Source organism: Bos grunniens, chromosome 5 (assembly GCF_055505025.1).
Source record: "Bos grunniens cultivar Pamir isolate PY7600 chromosome 5, Bosgru_T2T1.0, whole genome shotgun sequence".
Taxonomy (NCBI): domain Eukaryota; kingdom Metazoa; phylum Chordata; class Mammalia; order Artiodactyla; family Bovidae; genus Bos; species Bos grunniens.
In genome coordinates this window covers 49,944,824-49,966,234 of record NC_141169.1, presented here as the reverse complement: position 1 = coordinate 49,966,234, position 21,411 = coordinate 49,944,824, and the positions used below count along the sequence as shown (strand labels likewise).

Below are 21,411 nucleotides of genomic sequence, written 5' to 3'. Positions count from 1 at the left end.
TCGGGGCGAAAAGACTGCAGAACTGCGGAGGGTCTCGGGGGTGGGGTGGGGGGGTCCCCTCCGCCCTGCAATCTTCACCCACCGGACCCCGGGAGGGGGCGAGCAGTGCGGAGACGGCGGAGAAAATTTCCGGCTTTGCTTGGGCCCTCCCCCAAACCCGAGCTAGCCGGGCGGGGGGACTGATCTCCGAGGAATTGGCAGTTTCCGGGAGGCTGGGGTAGCGACCCGAAGCACAGACGCAGCCATCTAAGCAGGGATCCGGGGGGCTCCCCAAATACTGCTCGGGAAGAGCAGCGCTCGTAGAACAGCCCAGCTACATCGCCCCCACTCCCACCTGCGCCGGGAGTGACCAGACCGCCTGGAGCGCGTCCCAGGCCTCTCGGGGCGGGGCCCGCGGAGCGCGGGGCGGGGCCGGGGCGGGGTCGCGGTCCAGGGGGCGGGGTCGCTGGGCGTTTCTGGGGCCCTAGCCGCGCCAGGAGCCGGGCCGGGAAGCCGGGAGGCGGCGGGAGGGGCCGGGACGGATTGAGCGGCGGCCGCAGCTGCAGCAGGACGGCCCGCCGGCGGCTTGGGGCCGCGCGCCGGGAACCTCGCGGGGCGGGCGGGCGCTGCACCCCCTGCCTGGCCGCCAGCGCCCCGGGGAGGCGGCCCGCGCGCGACGGGACCAGCAGCATGAGCAGCGGCTACAGCAGCCTGGAGGAGGACTCCGAGGACTTCTTCTTCACCGCCAGGACCTCCTTCTTCAGGAGAGCGCCCCAGGGCAAGCTCCGCACCGGCCAGCAAGTGAGTGGTGTGCCGGGTAGGCGCAGTAGCCGGCGCCCAGTCGCTCCCGGGAAATCCCGGGGCGGCAGGACCCCAACTCCACGTGTCTCCGCGGGGTGCACGAGGGATGCTCGCCAGGAAGGAGGAGGAGGCCGTCGAGAAGGGGCTTCTGTCTTTTCGGATCCCGGAGTAGTGCCTCGAGCTGGTGCCTGCGGGCTTACGGGCTTGCGCTGGGCGCACCGGGGAGGAAGGCGGAGGAAGGGCGGGGAGGCGGAGGGCCTGCTCCCGCCTGCCGCGCCAGATGGCCTCTGCGACTCCGCCTTGGGCGGCCGGCGGCTGGGGAGCAGTTCTGAGAGCCAGGAGTCGTCCCCAGGCCACTCCCCACGTTTCCCCTGTGCCCGGGGACGCCTTTCGCCCCCTCGCAGTCCTCATGGCGGCCCCCTCTATTAGTCCGTTCATTGGCTCGTGGCCCCCGGAGGGTTTTGGGGGCAGGGTAACGGCCAGGAGTGGACGTGGGGACCCAGCCTCCCATACCTTCTCGGTCCGAGCGCCTCTCGTGGCGGGGTTGGGGGCGCTGAGGGAAACACGGGGCCTCGCCAGAGCAGGCGCACATTAAATCTGGGTGGCAGGAGTCACGGTGGTGCGTTTCCAGTAAAGTCACGTTTATAGGTGCCTCTAATGTTTTGTAAACAAGTTCCGGTACTAGGTAGGAGCAGCCGGCGAGAGCTGAGCCTTGGGTCGGTTTCTTCCTTTTTTGGAGGAAGCGTACAGTGGAAAGCATGACTTGGGAAAAGATTGGAAGGGAACTTGGGTTGGTTTCGCCGACCATGATTGTGTGTTTCAGGGAGGCTCCCCCGAAAGGGGACGCTTGGGCTGATGTCTGAGTCCGGTGCTTGAACCCCGCGGCCTCCTGGCCCTGGGAGCCTCAGCAGGGAAGTCCTGCCAACGCAGACGTGCTGGTATCCGATTAGAGAAGGCTGGAATGGAACAAATTGATTGCTCTTAAAAAACAGCAGGCGCGCGCCCAACATTGCCATCAGACTTCTTTCTGGAGACTAGAGGCAAGGAAAATCAGGGCCGGATGATGACTTATGGGACGAGTGAGGACGGAGTAATGTGTCAGGATTTCCTTGCCAGACCTTTTAAGTTTACTTAACCACTTTAGGAGGTCAAATTTCTTTTTAAGATTCGGAAGTTTTAGTCTTTTGAACCTCTTAACTTCCCAAACCTGAAGAAGGGGCGAAGGGTAGGCAAGGGCAAGAGTCAGGTGCCCTTACTCAGTAGCTGATGATCCCAAGTGAAGTTCCGAGTCAGTTGTTTCTAAGGCTTAGTCACTTTAACCTGAGGCTGCTATAACCTATGCTAGGTGACTTCATCAACAAAGTTACGTATTTCTGAAAGTTCTAGAGGCTAGATGTCTTGAGATGTGGGTGCCAGCATGTTGGGTTCTTTTTTTTTTTTTTGCCTTTAGGGGTATGCAGGGGATCCCCCCCAATCAGGGGTCAAACACTTGCCCCCAGGCAGTGGGAGCCAGGAGTCTTGACCATTGGACCACCAGGGAAGTCCCAGCATGTTGTATTCTGATGAGGGCCCCTTCCTGGCTGTAGATAGCTGATAGCTATCTGGCAGTGCCTTCACTCCAGGAAAAGGGCTACCTCTCACCTTCTTATAAGGCCACTCATCCCATCCTGTGGGCCACCCTAAAGACCTGATTACCTCCCAAAGGCCCCACCTCCAAATCTTATCACATGAGAGTTTCATCATGTGAATTGAGGGGTAGGGGGCAGAGGCAAACAGTTCATAGCAAGTGATATCTTATTTTTAGTGAAGTGTATTTTAGCCATGAGTTTGCTGTGAAGTTTGGAAGTCAGGAATGCCTGCCTCTCCAGTCAGTGCATTGAAGAATTGCATTTCCTTCCCTTTTTTTTTCACTTTGCTTTTCTCTTTCTTGGGCTCTGCTTCCTTTCTCTTCTCTACTTTGTGCTTTTTTGGTTTTTTTCCACTTATGTCACTGTCATCATTTGACACTTTGAGTAGAGACTGTCAGAGACCGTTGTGCTCATTTGAAGTCTATCCCAGAGGTACTGGTAGCTACAGGAAACTAGCTGGTGTTGAATTCTCCAGGCATGAGATGCTCCTTTATGAGGGCCAAGGTATCCAGGTTGAACTTGTATGAAAATGTTTTAATGCTTTAAAAAGTAAGAATGTTTTTTTTTCTGGGTTTGTACACTTCGAATGTCTATGTTATACTCATTAACTTATGTAATATTCATCTACTATATATAACATACTCATTTAATGGTACTTATTTAGTATTTAGGATTGTCCTACCATCAGTATATATTTTGAAGATTGTGCTGAAAATCAGAACAGTAAGTCCTAGATCTTGCTTAAAGAGCTTCAAAGTATATTCTGAAACTTTATTGCTGTGTATTTCCCCTTCTAACATAACACTTACTGGATTCTGAGTTAGAGGACTTATTTACCAGTTGAGAAGGTGTACTAACTGAATTTTTGTGGGCATTTTGGTTTATTTGAAGAGTGAGTCTGTTAAATTCCTGAAAAGATTTATGAGTTAAGGAAGTCAAACTTATCATAAATTTAAAGCAAAGCACTCTTTTTTTTTTTCTTTTTAGCAAAGCACTCTTAATGCAGAACATGTCTTTTACCCAATGTTAGATAAATCTTTTTTTTTTTTATGTCAGTGATTGTAAGAATTAGGTAGGCACCTCTGACATATAGTTTAGAAGTGAAATTTATGTTTTCTCTAAAGAGGTGGGAAGAGAAGTGTTGCCAGAAGGATCTATTATGGATAATAGTGATTTTTTAAAAGTGCTATACCACCTGGTGGAAAAGCCAGGAAAATGTGGTTTCTAGAACTCTTGAAAATATCCAGGGAAAATAAGATGTCTGTGGTAAATGCAGGATGGTGAGAAAGGGGGAGAGAGGGTGAGAAATTTCTTTCTTCTCTTGCCAGGCAAAGGAACATAGCCCAACTTTTTCTTTCTTATTTTATATCGGTGCCCTCTTTAAGAAAAAAAAAAAGGAAAAGGCTTAAAAACTTGTCTGAAAGGTACAAAGGAAAGCAATTGTGGCCTTTTTCTAGGAGTTTGAATGCCATGCTTACTGCTGTATCCCCAGGGCCTCCATCAGTGAATATTAGTTGAATGAATTGATGTTTTCCTGGTTTGATAATTGTTGGCTCTTTATGGGTTTTCAGTGTACCTGGTCTTATGATTCTCCCAAGAATCCTCTGCAGCATTAACCTAATGAAAGGTTGGGCCTCGTTAAGTGATTTGCTAAAGAGGGACTTAGCAGCAGCAGCAGCAGCACACTTAGGTAGGGAAAAGGCAGAGCTCAAGTTTCCCTGACTCAGTTTTCACTGCTTCTTGGCTATAAAAATAATTTTAATATTCCAGTTTACTTTCGCAAAATGGGCATCTGTAATTTAGGAGTTTCTTAACATTTTGACACCCTAACTTTCATGTATCTTCATTACAGTGTTCATAAGTCATCCTTTTGAACGTACTGTTATGCTTTGTGCAGAAGCAAGAATGTCAACAGTGTGTTAACTCATAATTTTCCTTTTCTATGTATTCAGGCTTCCAAGAGTAGAAATGGACTAAAATCATTAATCTATCAGAGCATATTCTGCTTCTTCTCTAAACCAAGGTGATCACTTTTCTTCCTGAGCCTTGGGTACATAATAGGAATAAGAAATGATGCTGTGTTTGCTTTAGAAGTAGAATAATTAGGAAGTAACTATAATTATAATACAAGGGAGTTAATAAAAATTTTTTTAAAAGATAAAGAAGTCTTATTTAGGAGCTTGAAATTGTCTTTTGAACCCTCCACACTTTTTAAGAAGTTCTGCTGAAGAATGGGTTAATAAGGCAAGCGTGTGAGACTCCATGTAACAGATCTTAAGTTCACCCATAGGTTTTTTCCTTGTTATAATTTAAATATTTTGGGGTTTCTCTGGCTCTGCACTTTACACCTAGAACCAACAGTAATGAGTTGCACTAGTTTATTCAGTGTTTCCATTAGAAGTTTTGGTGATAGAGTGCTAATTTACAACATCAAAGGTCTTTTGCTTAAACTTTTTGTACTGACAGAGCCCCTGTATTACTGAATATAAACATTCCCAGCAGTTGTTTTGCCCGGTGTATGGTTGTTTGCACATCCCGTCGCCGTGTCTGATATATTCTGTTCTTACATAGTGTTAATCCAATGGAATTTTGTGTTTGTGTGAGCAGGACTCACAGAAACACATTCCTTTAACTGAATTTCAGAAGAAAATTGGTCACCAGTCTTATATACCAGCAAGCATGAACAATACACTCTCTACCCCATTTCTTTTAATGGCTAACATGCAAGAGATAGAATTCTTTGGAAAGCAGTGACACAAAACATTTACAAAAAGGAAAGCTAAACGCATCCAATAATGTGGTTATTCTTCTTAGATTTCCTTTGGCAGTTAGTGCATGTCATACTGTAAACATTCGTTTTGGGGACAAAAAAGTGAGACTGGCCGAATGCTTTCTCGTGTACCGACTCCTTGCCTAGAGCATCAACTCTTGTTTACTCTTAGCTTTCCACAGAAATTGCTGCCTTTTGATAAAGACCCCAGCTTGAGGCTTGCTTTTCGTTTCTAATTTGTCCCAGGGTCATTGGCTAGCCGGGCCCCTCTTTGGATGGATGATGAGAGACAGTGTAGGGTATAATAAGGTAAATGCTTGCAAAGATACATCTTGACTAACTTGGCCCATTTTTGTCCTTGTCTCGTTGAAGAGCTGATACGTGTTGCCTTGTAGGAGGCTATTATTCTGGTTAAGCAGGCAGGCTACAGTCCTACAGTCTGTGGGGTCGCAAAGAGTCAGACACAACTGAGTGACTGAGCACACAAAGCATTGCCTATTATTATATATGTTATATATGAAGAGCTAGCTCATTGCTTGCTCTCTGATGCAACAACTTTTTAAAAAAATACTTATTTATTTACTTACTGGCTCTGCCCAATCTTCGTTGCAGCACACGGGATCTTTAGTTGTGGCATGTGGGATCTAGTTCCTCCACCAGGAATCGAACCCAGACTCCCTGCATTGGGAATGCAGAGTCGTAGCCACTGGACCAGCAGTGAAGTCCCTGATGCAACAACGTTAATTAAGAGTCTTTAACTAGGAGTCTAGTCTTATTAGGCCTCTTCAGTTCCCTTCAGGATTCAAGTTAGTCCCCATCACAGAACCGGGGCCTGGAATTGCTTCTCTTAGTTCTTCCCTTGTCAACTTACATGCCACCTTCTCAGAGAAGTCTTCCTGAACCACCAATCCAAACTAGACACCCTTCCCTACTCTGCTCTTTCCCTTCATAGCAAAAGTTGTAATGTCTTGTTATAGTTTGTTTAGAACAGAGACTAGCATGTTTACCCAGGGTCTAAAATAAATGCCTGGCACTTGGTAGGTGCTTGAGTAAGTGAAAGCCTACTCATCATTTTGAAAGAAAGTCCCAGTACTAGGTTCTGTGAGTTTTCTTTTAAACACAAGTACACAATTTCCCCTCTTCTCACAACTAGACCATAATCCTCCACTGCATCTTATAGAGGGTAGTCATTTAAAAATGGGTAATATTGGTGGTAACCGTTACTGCTGGTTTAGCTCACTTTATTTTTCCTTATTTTAAGCTTCAATCATTCATTCATTTATGCAACAATTGAGTTTATTTTTGCTATGAAGGGAAAGAGCAGAGGGCTGCTTCAGATCCAGTGATTCAGAAAGACTTCTCTGAAAAGGTGAACTGTAAGGAGAAAAATGTGACCACTCCACCCAAATCTGGCTCTGGGAATAGAGCAATGAAAAAACAATGTCCCTAACCTCATTTAGCAATAATTTTTAAAAAGCTTATTAAATAAATAAAGCATCTCTTCATTTTTTTTAAAGAGCTTGCTTCTTTGGTAAAAGGAAACTTTTGAACTGTTTACATTCAGGAATACCCCTGTTGTGCAAAGTTTGGTAAAGCTATTACGTCTATTTAGATAGAAATGTTGGCTGAGATGTGTGTCCCTGTAAAACAAGCCACATTTCTCTGTTGACATCTGTCCTAAAATTGTGGAGACTGTAATATATAATCATCCTATAGTTAGTGTTGGCTTGGCTGTCAATGGCTAGTTGAAATGGTTTTTGCTTACTTGTATATACACACATACATGCACATACACACATTTTTAATGGAGAGGGCCCAGTTACACACCAAGAAAGAGATATCAGAGCCTATAAAAAAATTAACATGTGAAATGAATGTAAACGTGTCACAAAAATGACCATCATTCTAAAAGTGTGTTGCCCGCATAGGGTAGTTACTAGTCAGGTATGGCTGTTGAATACTTGAAATGTGGCTAGTCTGATTTGAGAGATGCTGTTAAGTCTGAAATCTGTACTGAATTTCCAAGACAAAGGAAAGAGAAAATATATCACAATACTTGTTTTTATTATGGGTTACATGTTGAAATAATACTCTGAGTATATTGAGTTAAATAAAATTAACTTTTATATGTTTATTTTTTAGCATGACTATTGGAAAATTTAAAATTAATGACTTCCTAAAATAACTGACTTCCCTGGTAATCAGTGGTTAAGAATTCGCCTGCCAGTGCAGGGGACATGGTTTGGGGACATGGTTTCGATCCCTGGTCTGGGAAGACTCCACATGTGGAGGAGCAGCTAAGCTCGTGCACCACAGCTACTAAGCCTGAGTGCTGCAACTACTGGCCTGTGTGCTCTAGAGCCCGGCTCTGCAGCAGGAAAAGCCACTGCAGTGAGAAGCCCATGCACAGCAGCTACAGAAAGCCCACGTGCAGCAATGAAAGCCCAGCACAGCCAATGCATAATAAAGATAGTGGCTTGTGTTATACCTCTGTTAGACAGTGCTGTTTGCAAAAGCAGAGCTGTGAACTCTTGCCAAGGGTATGAACCTCTATTCTCTAGATGGCTGCAGGTGGACAGATTGGGTACCAGCCAAGCCCACTGGGAAGATTTTTCTTTGTGAAGGGAAATGTGCCCTTTGCTGTTTGGAATAGTTTCTTCTTAGCTTAGCTTGGGTCACACATATGAGCTAAATGAGCATTTTGAGGTTGTGAAACTTGTGTATATAGGACTTCCTTTTTTTTCACTTATGAACTGAAAGGATAAAACCATCCTAGTGGCATTCTAACTGCAACTGTGCCTTCAGTGTGCAGAGGCAAGGGCTCGTCTTTCATAGAGTATTAAAACAGCCAGAGTAATCTGCATTTTATAGACTGTAATTGCCTACCGCTGCTACATATGATTCCATCAGCTAAGATAATTTGCTGATTATATATTGCAACACTCAGTTCTTTTTCCAGATACTAAACGAAGTGAGATAATTAGAGGAGGAAAAAGCGTGAGGTGGGAGATTGGAAGCCAGAAGAATAGATTCAGAAGATCTTGGATTTAAAAGATTTGGAATGTAATCAGCAGAGTGTTTTCATGAAATTAATGCCAGTTGGCCAAAGTATGTGTGTGGATTGTGAAAGGAGCTTTCTAAATTCATTTCCCAAATGTTTATGAATATTCACAATGGGCTAGACTGCTGCTGGGGATTCAGTGAACAAAACAGATTGAAACCTGCTCTCATGGAGTTTAGTTAGATCAATTCTTATCCCTGGTAAAGAGCAAGATCTTAATTCAAACTTTGGCTCCATGTTTGTTATATATATGCTGAAAAAAGGAGTAATTTCTCATATGTACATCATTTGCACTGGAAAGATTTTAAAGATTTTGTGGGTTAGCTAGAGCAGTATTTCTAAATTTTTAAAAATAGTGATATAAAAATCACATCACAGATGATATTAATACATAAATATTTTGAAGAATTATTTTCTAGGCTTTTTCACTTTTTTGTTTTACACATATGTAATCTTACTGTACTGGTATTTTTTAAAATTGTGATTTGGGAGTTCCCTGGCAGTCCAGTGGTTAGAACTTTGTGCAGAGGGCCCCGGTTCAATCCCTAGTCAGAGAACTAAGATCCCATAAGCTGTGCGGCCCCACCAAGAAAAAAACATAAATTGTGGTTTAATACAGGTAACATTTGCCATCAAAACCATTTTTCAGTGTTCAGTAGTGTTAAGTGTATTTACACTGTTGTGTATTCAATTGCCAGAACTTTTTCTTGGGAATTGAAACTCTGTCCTCATTAAATTACAATACAGTTCCCCTTTCCTCCTCCCCGCCAGCTCCTACTTTTTGTTTCTGTTTGGCTGTTTGATATCTCTCATTATTCGTGTTTTTGTGACTGGCTTATTTCACTTAGCATAAGATCATGGCATCCGGTCCCACCACTTCACAGGAAATAGATGGGGAAACAGTGGAAACAGTGTCAGACTTTATTTTTTTGGGCTCCAGAATCACTGCAGATGGTGACTGCAGCCATGAAATTAAAAGACGCTTACTCCTTAGAAGGAAGGTTATGACCAACCTAGATAGCATATTGAAAAGCAGAGACATTACTTTGCCAACAAAGGTTCGTCTAGTCAAGGCTATGGTTTTTCCTGTGGTCATGTATGGATGTGAGAGTTGGACTGTGAAGAAGGCTGAGCGCCGAAGAATTGATGCTTTTGAACTGTGGTGTTGGAGAAGACTCTTGAGAGTCCCTTGGACTGCAAGGAGGTCCAACCAGTCCATTCTGAAGGAGATCAGCCCTGGGATTTCTTTGGAAGGAATGATGCTAAAGCTGAAATTCCAGTACTTTGGCCACCTCATGTGAAGAGTTGACTCATTGGAAGAGACTCTGATGCTGGGAGGGATTGGGGGCAGGAGGAGAAGGGGATGACAGAGGATGAGATGGCTGGATGGCATCACTGACTCGATGGACGTGAGTCTGGGTGAACTCTGGGAGTTGGTGATGGACAGGGAGGCCTGGCGTGCTGCGATTCATGGGGTTGCAAAGAGTCCGACACGACTGAGCGACTGAACTGAACTGAATGTCCTTAAGGTTCATTCATGTGTCAAGATTTCCTTCCTTTAAGTCTGAGTAATATTCCATTGTATATGTATACCTCATCTTGTTTATCCATTTACTCAGTCAGTGGACATTTGGCTACTTCCACCTTTTGGCTCTTGTGAATATTGCTGTTGTGAACAGGAGTGTACAGTGATATCTCTTGGAGACCTTGCTTTTATTATTATTATTGCTTAGAAACTTTGGTATTATTTCAGGTATGTACCCAGAAGAGACACTGCTGAATCATGTAATTCTGTTTGTAATTTGTTGTACTGATAGGTTTCCTGCTATTTAAACTTAGAATTATGAGATATAGCTGTGTGACTTCAGCTATCATTTTGATGTCTGTATTGTATTTTATTGAATAGGCTCTCATTCCCGAAATAGGGAAAACATGGACGTTTCTAATTTTTGCTACTATACATAACACTGTAGTGAACAAGAGCAAGAAACCTTTACCATTTATGGATGTTTTTTAGGATAGATATATAAAATAGAATTTACTGGGCATGAGGGTGTAACCATTTTTATGAGTAGTTATTTATTGTCAGTTTAAGACTATTTTTAATCTTGTTTCATTGCACCCTCAGCTGCCCTGGATGCAGTCATTAAGATAGAGGAAAAACGTTGCAAAGTCACCTCTTTGTTATTTAATTTGCATTCCCTAGGTTAATAGTGAGTGTAGGGACTTCCCTGGTTGCTCAGTGGTTAGGCCTCTGTGCTTGCCCTGCAGGGGGGCACAGGTTGGATCCATGGTGAGGGGACTAAGATCCCATATGCCATGGGGCAACTAAACCTGAGTGCCACAACTAAGAAGCCAGTGTGCTGCATGAAAACCCAGGGAATTTAATATTTTTTGGTGCTTTTGCATGGATCTTCCTCTTGGTGTGAGCAGTGTTCATGGCCTTTGACCATTTGTTAGGTAGGTGGAAGTCTGGAGAGCTTTGCTCTTTGCGTCTCATGTCTATTTAGCAGGGTAAATGCTTCTTCCCCTTTTTTGTGGTCAGCTGAACTTCAGGTTATTTTTGACTTTGTTTGTACCAAAGGGTGTTTGCATATTCTCTCCTTTTGAAATACATTAGAATGTGTTTCAGGCTGACATCACTGAAACTCAGAGCAAAATACTTTTTACTCCTATAATTACGGCACGGGAAAAGCATTGCTAAGACAGCATCAGCGTCCTGTGAATACACTGCAGGATATAGAGGGCGGGGAGCTGGATGATGTGTCTTTTACTAATCATGTGAGAAAGGGTGACTAGGAGTCCTGTTTTCTTTGAATTTCAGTGAGTTTACCATGAGTTTTCCCACCACTATGGTAGAATTTGGAGGAACTGAAGTTATCTTATAAGTGTACTGGGAACTGAAAAAAGTTTGGGACAAACTAGTAAAAACCCCACCTACGAAAGAGGATTTTTATACCGTTTACTTATAAGCATATTGTCCTTGGTTGAAAAATTGCGATTAGATGGAATCTGACCCCATAGTCCACTTCAAGGTTCACCTGTGTCCAAAATTGTTGCTTAATGTTTTATAATCTGATTGTTTCACTCTCATTTTTTTCCTTCTTTCAGAATATTTTAAGTAAGTGAATCTTTTAAAAGGCTGTGTAGAGTTACTTCTGACTTTAAATAGATGATGAACCCTTCTCAATCTTCATATTCTTAGACAACTCAAATTTACGCTGAAAACTTCCCACAGATGCTTGTTTCGAGAATATTTTTTTATATTTTTCCAGTTAGATCATAGAAATTTGTGTATCTGATATAGTTCTCCAACAGCAAAACAAACAAAAACCAAACTTTTTTTTTTTAAATAGAAAGCATAACTAGGTGCACTGCATTGGAGAAAAAAAAAATAGTAATTCTAAAATGAAGTTTAACATTCCATAATGTTTTACAGTTAAAGGAGCTTTCCAAGGGAATTAAGATTCATTTGGTTTATTTGGGCTTTAATTTCAGCGGAACTTTGAGATGATAAATTAAACAGAAGTTTTATTGGTTTAGGCCTTAAGCAGATCCAGGTTTAATGGCATGGCAGAGGTGAATTCAGGGGTTACTTGACTGTAGTCAGTGATTTCCCAGCTATGGGAAAATGTAAATATTATGTAGGTGGCTTAAAGAAACAATAACATTACTTTTGTCTGTTTAAGCCTGTTTCTGTTGGTTTAAATGGGCTTGTGGATTGCTTTTTCTTGCCAGTTTTCCTTTGAGGGGAAGTGTTGCCCTTTGAGAGCCTTCTGAAGTTTGAGAATTCCTTTCTTGCTTTTCCTAATGATCTGTGTGGGACACGCAGCCCAGTTGGCTGGTGTGAGGGTGATGGTTCTGCCATGCTGAGTTGTGGGGTTGGATCCTCGCTGTCCTGTGGCTCTCAGCTAGAGGGAATTTGTTCTGTGAACTGTACCCAGAGCATAATTGTACCTGACATTTGGTGGAGAGGGTCTGGAGGTAGGTTGTGTAGAATGAATATTTTTCAAAAAGGCAAATCTAGCACCAGTATCAGCAAATTAACTTGAAAGCCATTCTCACAGCACATAGTTCTGTGCAGTTTTAATTACAATGGATCTCAGCAGGGAGAAGCAAGATAGGGATTGGGGGTTGAGAAGTACAAACTGTTATATATAAAATAAGCTACAAGGATATACTGTACAGCACAGGGAATATAGCTTCTATTTTATAATAACTACAAATGAAGTATAACCTTTAAAAATTTTGAATCACTGTATTATACACCCGTAACTTACAGAATATTGTACATCAACTATACTTCAATTAAAGAATAAATCAATATTTTTAAGAAGAAAAAATGGATCTTGATCTTTTCAGGTGAAGCTATTACTGTTTTTTAAAAAAGGGACTGGATTTTGTTATGGGCTAAAAGGATGGCGTTCTTCTAGACTACTTGCAAGCAGTTGTGTGAGGCAGCCGGAGTTAAATCAGTGCTAGCTGTGTTGTTGTGGGCAAGTCACTGCATCTCTTTAAGCCTCAGTTTCTTCATCTGTGTATGACGTGCGTGCCTGGCACATAATAAGCAGTAACAAATATTAGTCATTGTTATTTGTAGAAGGTTCTATATATGATCATGTACTTTGCGTATGCTAGGTTGAATAGAGAACTGACAATAGTTGAGAGGTTTGAAGTGAACCTAATAATCTAGCTGAAGAATAAAAGACAGCAGGAAATTAGGTTGTCTCTCTTTGGCTATATGGACCAAAGTAAATTGGGAATCTCAATGTAATTGATCAGAAAGGCGCTCCATTCATTCCCAGAGGCTTAATTTTCTTTTCTTCTTCGTTTTCCTCCTTCTGTATCACTGTGGTGTCTTTCTTTTTTGGTAAAAGGGCTGATTCCTCCTGACCAAGCCTGAGGCCACCCATCAAAGTCTTCACCCGCTTCTTCCTCCTTTAGCAAGCCATTCCATCGGAAAGAGAAAGAACAGGCATAGGAGAGTGGGGGTTCTTTTGCCCAAGCCTTTGTGTAAGAGTTAACGTACGTGCGAAAGCGTTTTTCTTTTCATCTTCGTCTGTTCTCCCTGTTTTATCTGCCTCAGAGTACAGGTTTTAGTTGCAGTTTTGCTGGAGGTTGCTGGCTTGACCCGGTGACAGATTCCATTTCTTTCTGGGGCTTTCCTTCTGCCTCCAGAAGCTCTAAATCGCCTTGTGCTCGGCGTTAGGGACTTAGTCACTGTCTTCTTTCTGGTTTTCCTAAGGTCAGGCGGAATGAGGTAATTCATATGAACTTTGTAATATGCTGCAGGGGGAAGCTGTGGTTAGAGTCCTGGTTCCGTGCGCTGTGGCTGGCCTCCTACCCACAGAGGGTCTGTCTCCTCTCTAAGGCATTTCTGTGTTGCTGAACACATCCGCAGTTTGGAAACAAGCTTGCTTTTGCAGAATTTAAATGTAGGCATGAAAGAAACTCGATGAGTCATGTGATCCATTTGGCTAACTCTTCAGGGGTCACTTATGCTCTCTGAAAGTGGTATGAGTTTTAGAGTCCGGTGGGGAACCTCTTCTTTGGGCCACTTGAGCCTGTTGGGGTTTGCTGTTCCCTCTCTGCCCTCAACCATCCCTCCCTTTGGAGGAGGGATGATTGAGGGCAACCAATAATTAGTTGGTTGTCTGAAACTGGCTTTATATTAATTCTGAATACCATTGTGAAGAATTTTAATCGCTTTAAAAACTTCTAATTTGACTGAGCTGTAGTATTACTGAAGTACTTTTTTAAACAAACAAAAATTATTTATTTGGCTGCACCGGATCTTAGTTGCGGCATGTGGGAATCTCATTCACTGACTCAGGATCGAACCTGGGCCCCCTGCATTGGGAGCACAGGATCTTAGCCACTGGACTACCGGGAAAGTCCCTACTGGAGTACTCTTATGAATAATATCATCAATTTATGTAAAAGACTTGCAACAGTATCTGGCATGTGAGTGCATGTTTAATACACTAATATTAACTAGTGTTTTTTCTACTGGTTTAGCATTATCGATTTAAAACAGTTTGGTGTAGGAGCTTTGATTCAGACCGGTGGCTCAGATGGTAAAAAAAATCTGCCTGCAATCCAGGAGACCTGGGTTCCGTCCCTGGGTCAGGAAGATCCCCTGGAGAAGGGAGTGGTTACCCACTCCAGTATTCTTGCCTGGAGAATGCCATGAACAGAGGAACCTGGCAGGCTACAGTCCATGGGGTCGGAAAGAGCTGGACACGACTGAGTGACTAACACTTATTGAGACAGTTTGGTTCAATAGAAAATCTCGGAATCTAGAATTACATTAGGCTCTTGCTTTTGGATCTGTCATCTATCAGTTCTGAGAGCTGCAGCAGGTTCTTTAACTTCCTTGAGTATCATTTTGGTAATCTTTAAAACAAATTATCATAGAGGGGTTAAATGAGAAAATGTGTGTTATAATTCCTAGATTATAGATTGTAACATAATTGTTAAGTATGACAGCGTCACAGGTGTGTTTAGAGACTATAAAAGTTTTTATTTTTAATATATGTCTTGTCTCTTATAAATTGATTACATATTCTCAGCTTATCATGGTATTAGAGGTGACACTTGACAAATAGTTGTTGAAAAATGAATTTATTCCTCCATCTCGTTCATGTGTGTCTATATCTGCAAAGTGGTGATTTGTGTTTGAACAGTTACATCTAAGAAAGTTTTAATTACTTATGAATGGATTGTGATACTTAGGAAGCACTCAGATACTTTGGGAAAAAATGACATTCTAGTTCATTGTCAGATGAATCAGGGACCCAAGTAAATTTCATTAGTTTTAAGCCTCCCAGATTATCCTTGTCTGTAAACTTCATGACTCTGATGCTGGAAAAGATTGAAGGCAGGAGGAGAAGGGGACAATAGAGGATGAGATGGTTGGATGGCATCACCGACTCAATGGACATGGGTTTGAGCAAACTCCAGGAGATGGTGAAGGACAGGGAAGCCTAGTGTGCTGTAGTCCACGGGGATGCAGAGTCAGACACAACTGACTGACTGAGCAAAAACACGTTTTACAAGGGTGAACCACTTCTGTCCTGTTCACCTCTGTATCCTCATTGTTATGTGGTGCTTGGCTCAGGGCACAGAGGGGGGCCATTGATTTTTGTTGATTGGCCATCTGGTTGTTGTTTGATCAGACTCCCATCAGAATTATAATCAAGAAAAAGAAGTTGGGTGACATAGTGGAATAGATTTCTTTTGGTTTCAAGAGTAGTAATAGTAAGCAATGACAATAGATTCTGTATCATGTGAAAGTAAGACTTTTAGGTGAAATGGAAAGTATTTTGGACTGGGGATGGTAGAGACCTCCTAGGTAGGTAGGTTTAATTGCAAAGTCATGTCTGACTCTTGCAACCCCATGGACCATAGCCTGCCATGCTCCCCTGTCCATGGAATTTCCTAGGCAAGAATACTGGAATGGGTTGCCATTTCCTCCTCCAGGGAATCTTTTCTGACCCAGGGGTCAAACTCAGGTCTCCTGCATTGCAGGCAGACTCTTAACTGACTGAGCCACAAGAGATCCATGGAAATTTCTTAGGCTTGCTCTTTGTTAAATAGCGAAGATAACTTTTGGAATTACTTAGCCACTTTGAGTTTCAGTTTGTTCCTCAAAGGTCTTGTCCAGTTCTGGGACAAATAGTTAATTTATACTAGAGCTGCATTAGTTATTGGAGGGAAAGTAACAGATAAATCTTGAAAAGGACTCCATGAAATGTATTGAGATGCCAAATGAATTAGTTTGGAAACAGCTATCTGAAGTCTTATCTGGTTGGATGGGGTTGAATTTAAGGGTATTGATTAGTCATTGCTTTTTGAGAAATGAGTAGAATATGTAGAATTATTTCTTTTTCTGAAGAGTGAACATCTTGGGAAAGAATCAGAGAAGTTCTTGAGATGTATTTAATTCATCCATATATAGTGCCAACAAGAATGGGTGTCATGCAAGCTGAAGGGAACACTTAATTGTCCTGAACTTCTGTATTGCTGGAGTTATAAATGTAGTGTCAAGAGCTACTTAGGAAAGAACCCACCAGCAGTGCCACATTCCTCAAAGACAGGGCAGGATAAATGTTTGAGAGTCCTCCGCTTGCTGAGAACGTGAGGCCAGGAGCCACTGTGCTCACTGAGGGTGCATTCTTGTGGGCTGGTGTGGCATTTGGGAGTGAGGCAGTATATACATTTCCTTTGGAAAACTTAATTTTTTCTTTTGTTTCTAATATCTCCTTTATTCCAATTGCACGTACTCTTGCCTGGTAAATGTTCCTTGAAAACTACTTTTAGCAAGTAAAATCCTACTACGAAACATTTCAGAGTCTATTGTCTAATACAGCATAGCCAAATGCCAGGCTTCTAGAGGCGTCTGTCCTCTTGCCCACACTGTGTGTTGAATGCCTTAACCAGCCTCTCCATTCACTGATCCTGAAATACCCAGTTTAAGGCTCATTTCTTAGAATCTCTTGTCCTCTGATTGCTTAATGTGTATTTAAATATGGCTGTCTTGACGAGAATGAAAATTCTTGGGGGCTGAGGATTTTTGCTATAGAGGCCATGTCAAATGATTTATGAATGTGATGATTAACTTGGTTCATTACTGAGACATTGTCTTTCCAGAGAATTTTTTTTTTAGTGGCTGTGCTGCACAGCTTGTGGGATCTTAGTTCCCTGACCAGGTATTGAACCCAATCCCTGGGCAGTGAGAGCACCAGCGTCCTAACCACTGGGCTGCCAGGAATTCCTGAGAATTATTTTTAATCTGGGCAGTTTATTTAGAACTTGGCTCTCATATGTTTCTAATTTCATGTATACTTCAGGGGATGTTTCTTCAAGAACCTGAGGGGGAAGATATATCCTTAAAATTGGTTTTTAAATATTTGAGGGATTATTGATAATTTAGAACAATGTAAATCTAGGTGGAATGGTCTTTTTAACCTGAGGAGTCTGAGGTTTTTGGCTATTTTAGCTAGAAGGAGTATGCTTAATGTATAATTACATCAAGCTTTGCTTTCAGTCATGGAAATCATTGAAAATTATTTTTCTAGCAACAGCTGTTCTTTTCATTAAATATACCATAGTATCCCTAAAGTTTTGTGGTGCATTTTCAGATTGGAAAATGTGCGATGTGATAAACAGAAGAGATGATTGATTTAGTTAACTGCTCACATTTTGTGTTTGTTTTAATTTGAAATATTGGCCTCATAAAAATGAATATTGTGTCAGAATAGTTTGTGTGAACTAAAATGTTAGCATCTTGTGGCAAGTAAGGCACTGAGTCTCCAGATCCTATATGTTACAGTCATTAAGCATTATTTGAAGTATCTCTGAGTTTACATAAGACATTCCATTCATTTAGACACTCACTGATTTTTAACACTTTTAGTGATCAAAAGGGAAAGTGTGGGCTGAACTATAAAGTAATAGATTTTCCCCAGATGTAAAATATATATCTCAAAAAAGATGGAAATATAAAGTTCAAAAGCTACTTGGAGGGACTTCCTTGGTGGTCCAGTGGCTAAGACTTCATGCTCCCAGTGCAGGGGGCCCAGGTTCAATCCCTGGTCAGGGAACTAGAGCCTGCATGTCGCATCTAAGAATCTCGCATGCTGCAACTAAAAGATCGTACATGCCGCAACTAAGACCTGGTGCTGCGAGAAAGAGATAAAAAGAAAAAAAGAAAAAGCTGCTTGGAAACTCCAAACCATTCTTTGTGGCTGTCAGAACATGATACATCCAGTCGTGTCTGCCTCAGGAGTCAGTTCTAGCCAGTCCCCAGTGGCTGTTGATGAGAGTGGTGATAAAGTGGAGGAGGGGTTAGAGATACTGCTGATTTGGGAGGATTTGGTCATGTTGAAAGTGTTGGGGCAGTGACAGAAGGGAATCAGGGAGGAATTCGTGAGTTTCTGGCTTGGGTGACCGGAAGATGATGCTGTCACTGACCAAGAAAGGGAATATAGCAGAAAGATCAGATTTGGGATCTGATAAGGGTAAGTTCAGATAATATATTGACTCCATTCTTCCCTGGTGCCTCAGACAGTAAAGAATCTGCCCGCAATGCAGGAGACCTGTTTTGATCCTTGGGTTGGCAAGATCCCCTGGAAAAGGGAATGGTAACCCTCTCCAGTATTCTTGCCTGGAGAATCCCATGGATAGAGGAGCCTAGTGGGCTACAGTCCATGGGGTTGCAAAGAGTCAGACACAACTGAAGCAACTTAGCGTGCTCATGGGGTCTTCAGCCAGAAGGATGGAGGGTTCCAGGGTTTAAGGGACAGTCGAAGCAGAGTGTGTTCATGGAAATGGATCAAGGAGTGGCTGGAAGGGAGGGAAGAGAACCCAGAGAGAGTGGGTGTCCTGGGAGCCAAGGTAGGGTCCTGCCTCAAGAACAGGAGCTTGGCATTGCTCATCATCAGGGAAATACAGATCAAAACCACTGTGAGCTATCACCTCACACCTGTCAGAAGGACTCATCAAAAAGAACACAAAATAGTAAATGTTGGCGAGGATATGGGGAAAAGAGAACCCTACTACATCGTTGGTGGGAATGTAAATTGGTGTAGCTGCTGTGGAGAACAGTGTGGGGGTTCCTCAAAAACTTAAAAATAGAACTACCATATGACCCAGAAAGTCTACTCCTGGATATATATCTGAAAAAATAAAAAGAGTAATTTGAAAAGATACACGTACCCCTCTGTTCATAGCAGCACTGTTTTCAATAGCCACGATGTGGAAATAACCTAAGCGTCCATCAACAGATGAATGGAGAAAGAAGAGTGGTACATATATAAGATGAAATACTACTCAGATACAAAATAAATGAAATAATGCCATTTGCAGTAACATGGATGGACTTGGAGCACATCATGCTAAGCGATATAAGTCAGAGAAAGACAAATACTGTATGTAATCACTTATATCAGTAATCTTAAAAGTATAACAAACTAGTGAATATAACAAAAAAGAAGCTGACTCAAGATATAGAGAACGAGTTACTGGTTACCAGTGGGGAGAGGGCAGTATAGGGGTAGAAGAGTAAGAAGTACAAAATACCAGGCATAAAATAAGCTGCTGCTGCTGCTGCTAAGTCGCTTCAGTCGTGTCCGACTCTGTGCGACCCCATAGACGGCAGCCCACCAGGCTCCCCGTCCCTGGGATTCTCCAGGCAAGAACACTGGAGTGGGTTGCCATTTCCTTCTCCAATGCATGAAAGTGAAAAGTGAAAGTGAAGTCGCTCAGTCGTGTCGGATTCTAAGCTACAAGGATATATTGTACAACATGGAAATAGCCAGTATATCTTTAAATATGGAGTATAACTTTTAAAAATTGTGAATCACTATATTGTATGCCTTTAATTTGTGTAATATTATATATCAACTAAAATTTTAAAAAAGAACGACTTTAAAAAGAAAAAATAAAAAGAGCAAGAGCTTGGTCAGTAGGACAAGTACTGCAGAAAAGCAACGAAGGACTGGAGCGGAGCCAGTAGGAGGTCTCGGAGACCAGTAGGAAGAATACACGAGCAGTGAGGATGAGGGGATTGTTGAAGGGGATGTCTGTCTGCCCAGTGGAAAGGACTGTATTTGGACCGGAAGTGGAAGGGACTGCTTAGAAAGACGGCTTCCTGGAGAACGGGGTCGGGGGCAGTGAAGTCTGGAAATACGCACATGATACAACAGATACAACAGGAGATGACTAGGAACTTGAGTTGGTGGCAGATGGATTTGGATGGAAGAGGGAGCTTTGCACAGATGGGGGGCAGGCATGGGCAGAAGTCCTCAGAGGCAGGAAGAGGGAGTGCTGGTATACCTGGACAGCTGGCTGGTGTGTGGGCGTGGCAGCTGCCGGTGTGGTGAGAGCCACGCCTGAAAGAGGAAGGGTGACTGGCTCTGAACTAGTTTGCTTGCCAGACTGAGGACTTTGGACTTTGTTTTCTGGGTAAGGAGGTGCCATTTAGGGAGGAATAATATGGTCTATGACTTTGAGACCAATAGCAGTTTATGGCAGAGTTGAGAGGCAGGGCCGTGCCCTGGTAGGCTATTGTCATAGCATGGGTGAACATCATTAGGGCTAGAAATAGGACAGGTGTGGTGGGAGAGAGGAGAATTCCAGAAGTCGAGTGAGTAGATTGGCACTTGCCTGATCAGGTGCGGGAGGGAGAGGAAGGGGAGGAGGAAAAGGGAGAAGGAGGTGTGGAAAGTGCCTGAGAGCATGACAGCATTGTTGTGGAAACAGCACCGGTCTAGTGAGGAGGGGGGACAGTGCAGTTTTAGGCACATTTACAAAACATCTATGGAGCATCTAGCTGACAACCAGGACCAGGGCTCTGGAGCTCAGGCGGGAGGTCAAGGCAAGAGGCAAAGACTTGGCAGCATGAAATCATCATCCTTGAGTTAGAGCCGGTTAAGATTTATTTGAAGGAACAAGAGAAAAATAAATCTTGATGTGGAGCTGTAAATGTAAACTTCTCAGACCACTGCAGTATATTTTTATCTTTCTTAGAATAAGGCCTTTGATGACTGGAATGTGGACCTGCCCCCCCAAATACCTCAAAATTAACATGACAAGAAGATGTTAAGAAATGTTTCACTAGAAATGCTGTTATCTTGATAGTTTTTTCTTCTGTTAAAATCTTTTTCTTCAATCCTTTTGTTTTTTCTTTTTGATGAGACAGACATTAGAAGACTGATGGGGACTAGCTAGCTGGTTGTATTTTTGAAAAGTCTTTGAAGGTGAAATATACTGGGTTAAGTGTGGTATCAATGCATTTTATTCCCTGGGTTTGGCAACGGTGGAGAGATGATCTAACACAATGTCCAGGGATGGATTTAAAGAGAACTAAAGTGGTTTATACTTCTTTTCAGGAAATAGGCTGATTGCAAATTTATGTTTAGCTAAATACTGACTTGTAGAGCCTTGCCTTGGGATGGTCTCACAGAAAATCTATGTTTTCCTGCTTTCCTTTGGAAAACGTATAAGCCGGTAATATTGCTGTTCTGTGGAAATGTTAATTACACAGAAGTAGGTTCTTTAAATCTCTGGAATGTCCAGCAGTGTGGTGGGCGTTCTAGAATTTGTGGAAGGATGTGAGTGGTTATTCTTCCCAACCCCAGCTGCTCTCTGTCGAATTATCTCTACTGCTT

The 21,411-nt window shown here is 42.7% G+C and overlaps 1 protein-coding gene across 2 annotated transcripts in view; it reads left to right on the top strand.

The window, feature by feature from the left end:
* The first annotated feature begins 489 nt into the window (after positions 1–489).
* RASSF3 (Ras association domain family member 3) overlaps positions 490–21,411 on the top strand; it is a 75,757-nt gene continuing 54,835 nt past the window's right edge. For both annotated transcript variants that reach the window (XM_086400209.1, XM_086400210.1), the window contains exon 1: positions 490–780. In XM_086400209.1, coding sequence (XP_086256335.1) covers positions 670–780 — 111 coding nt within the window. In that variant the 5' untranslated portion in view covers positions 490–669. The remainder of the gene's footprint in view (positions 781–21,411) is intronic.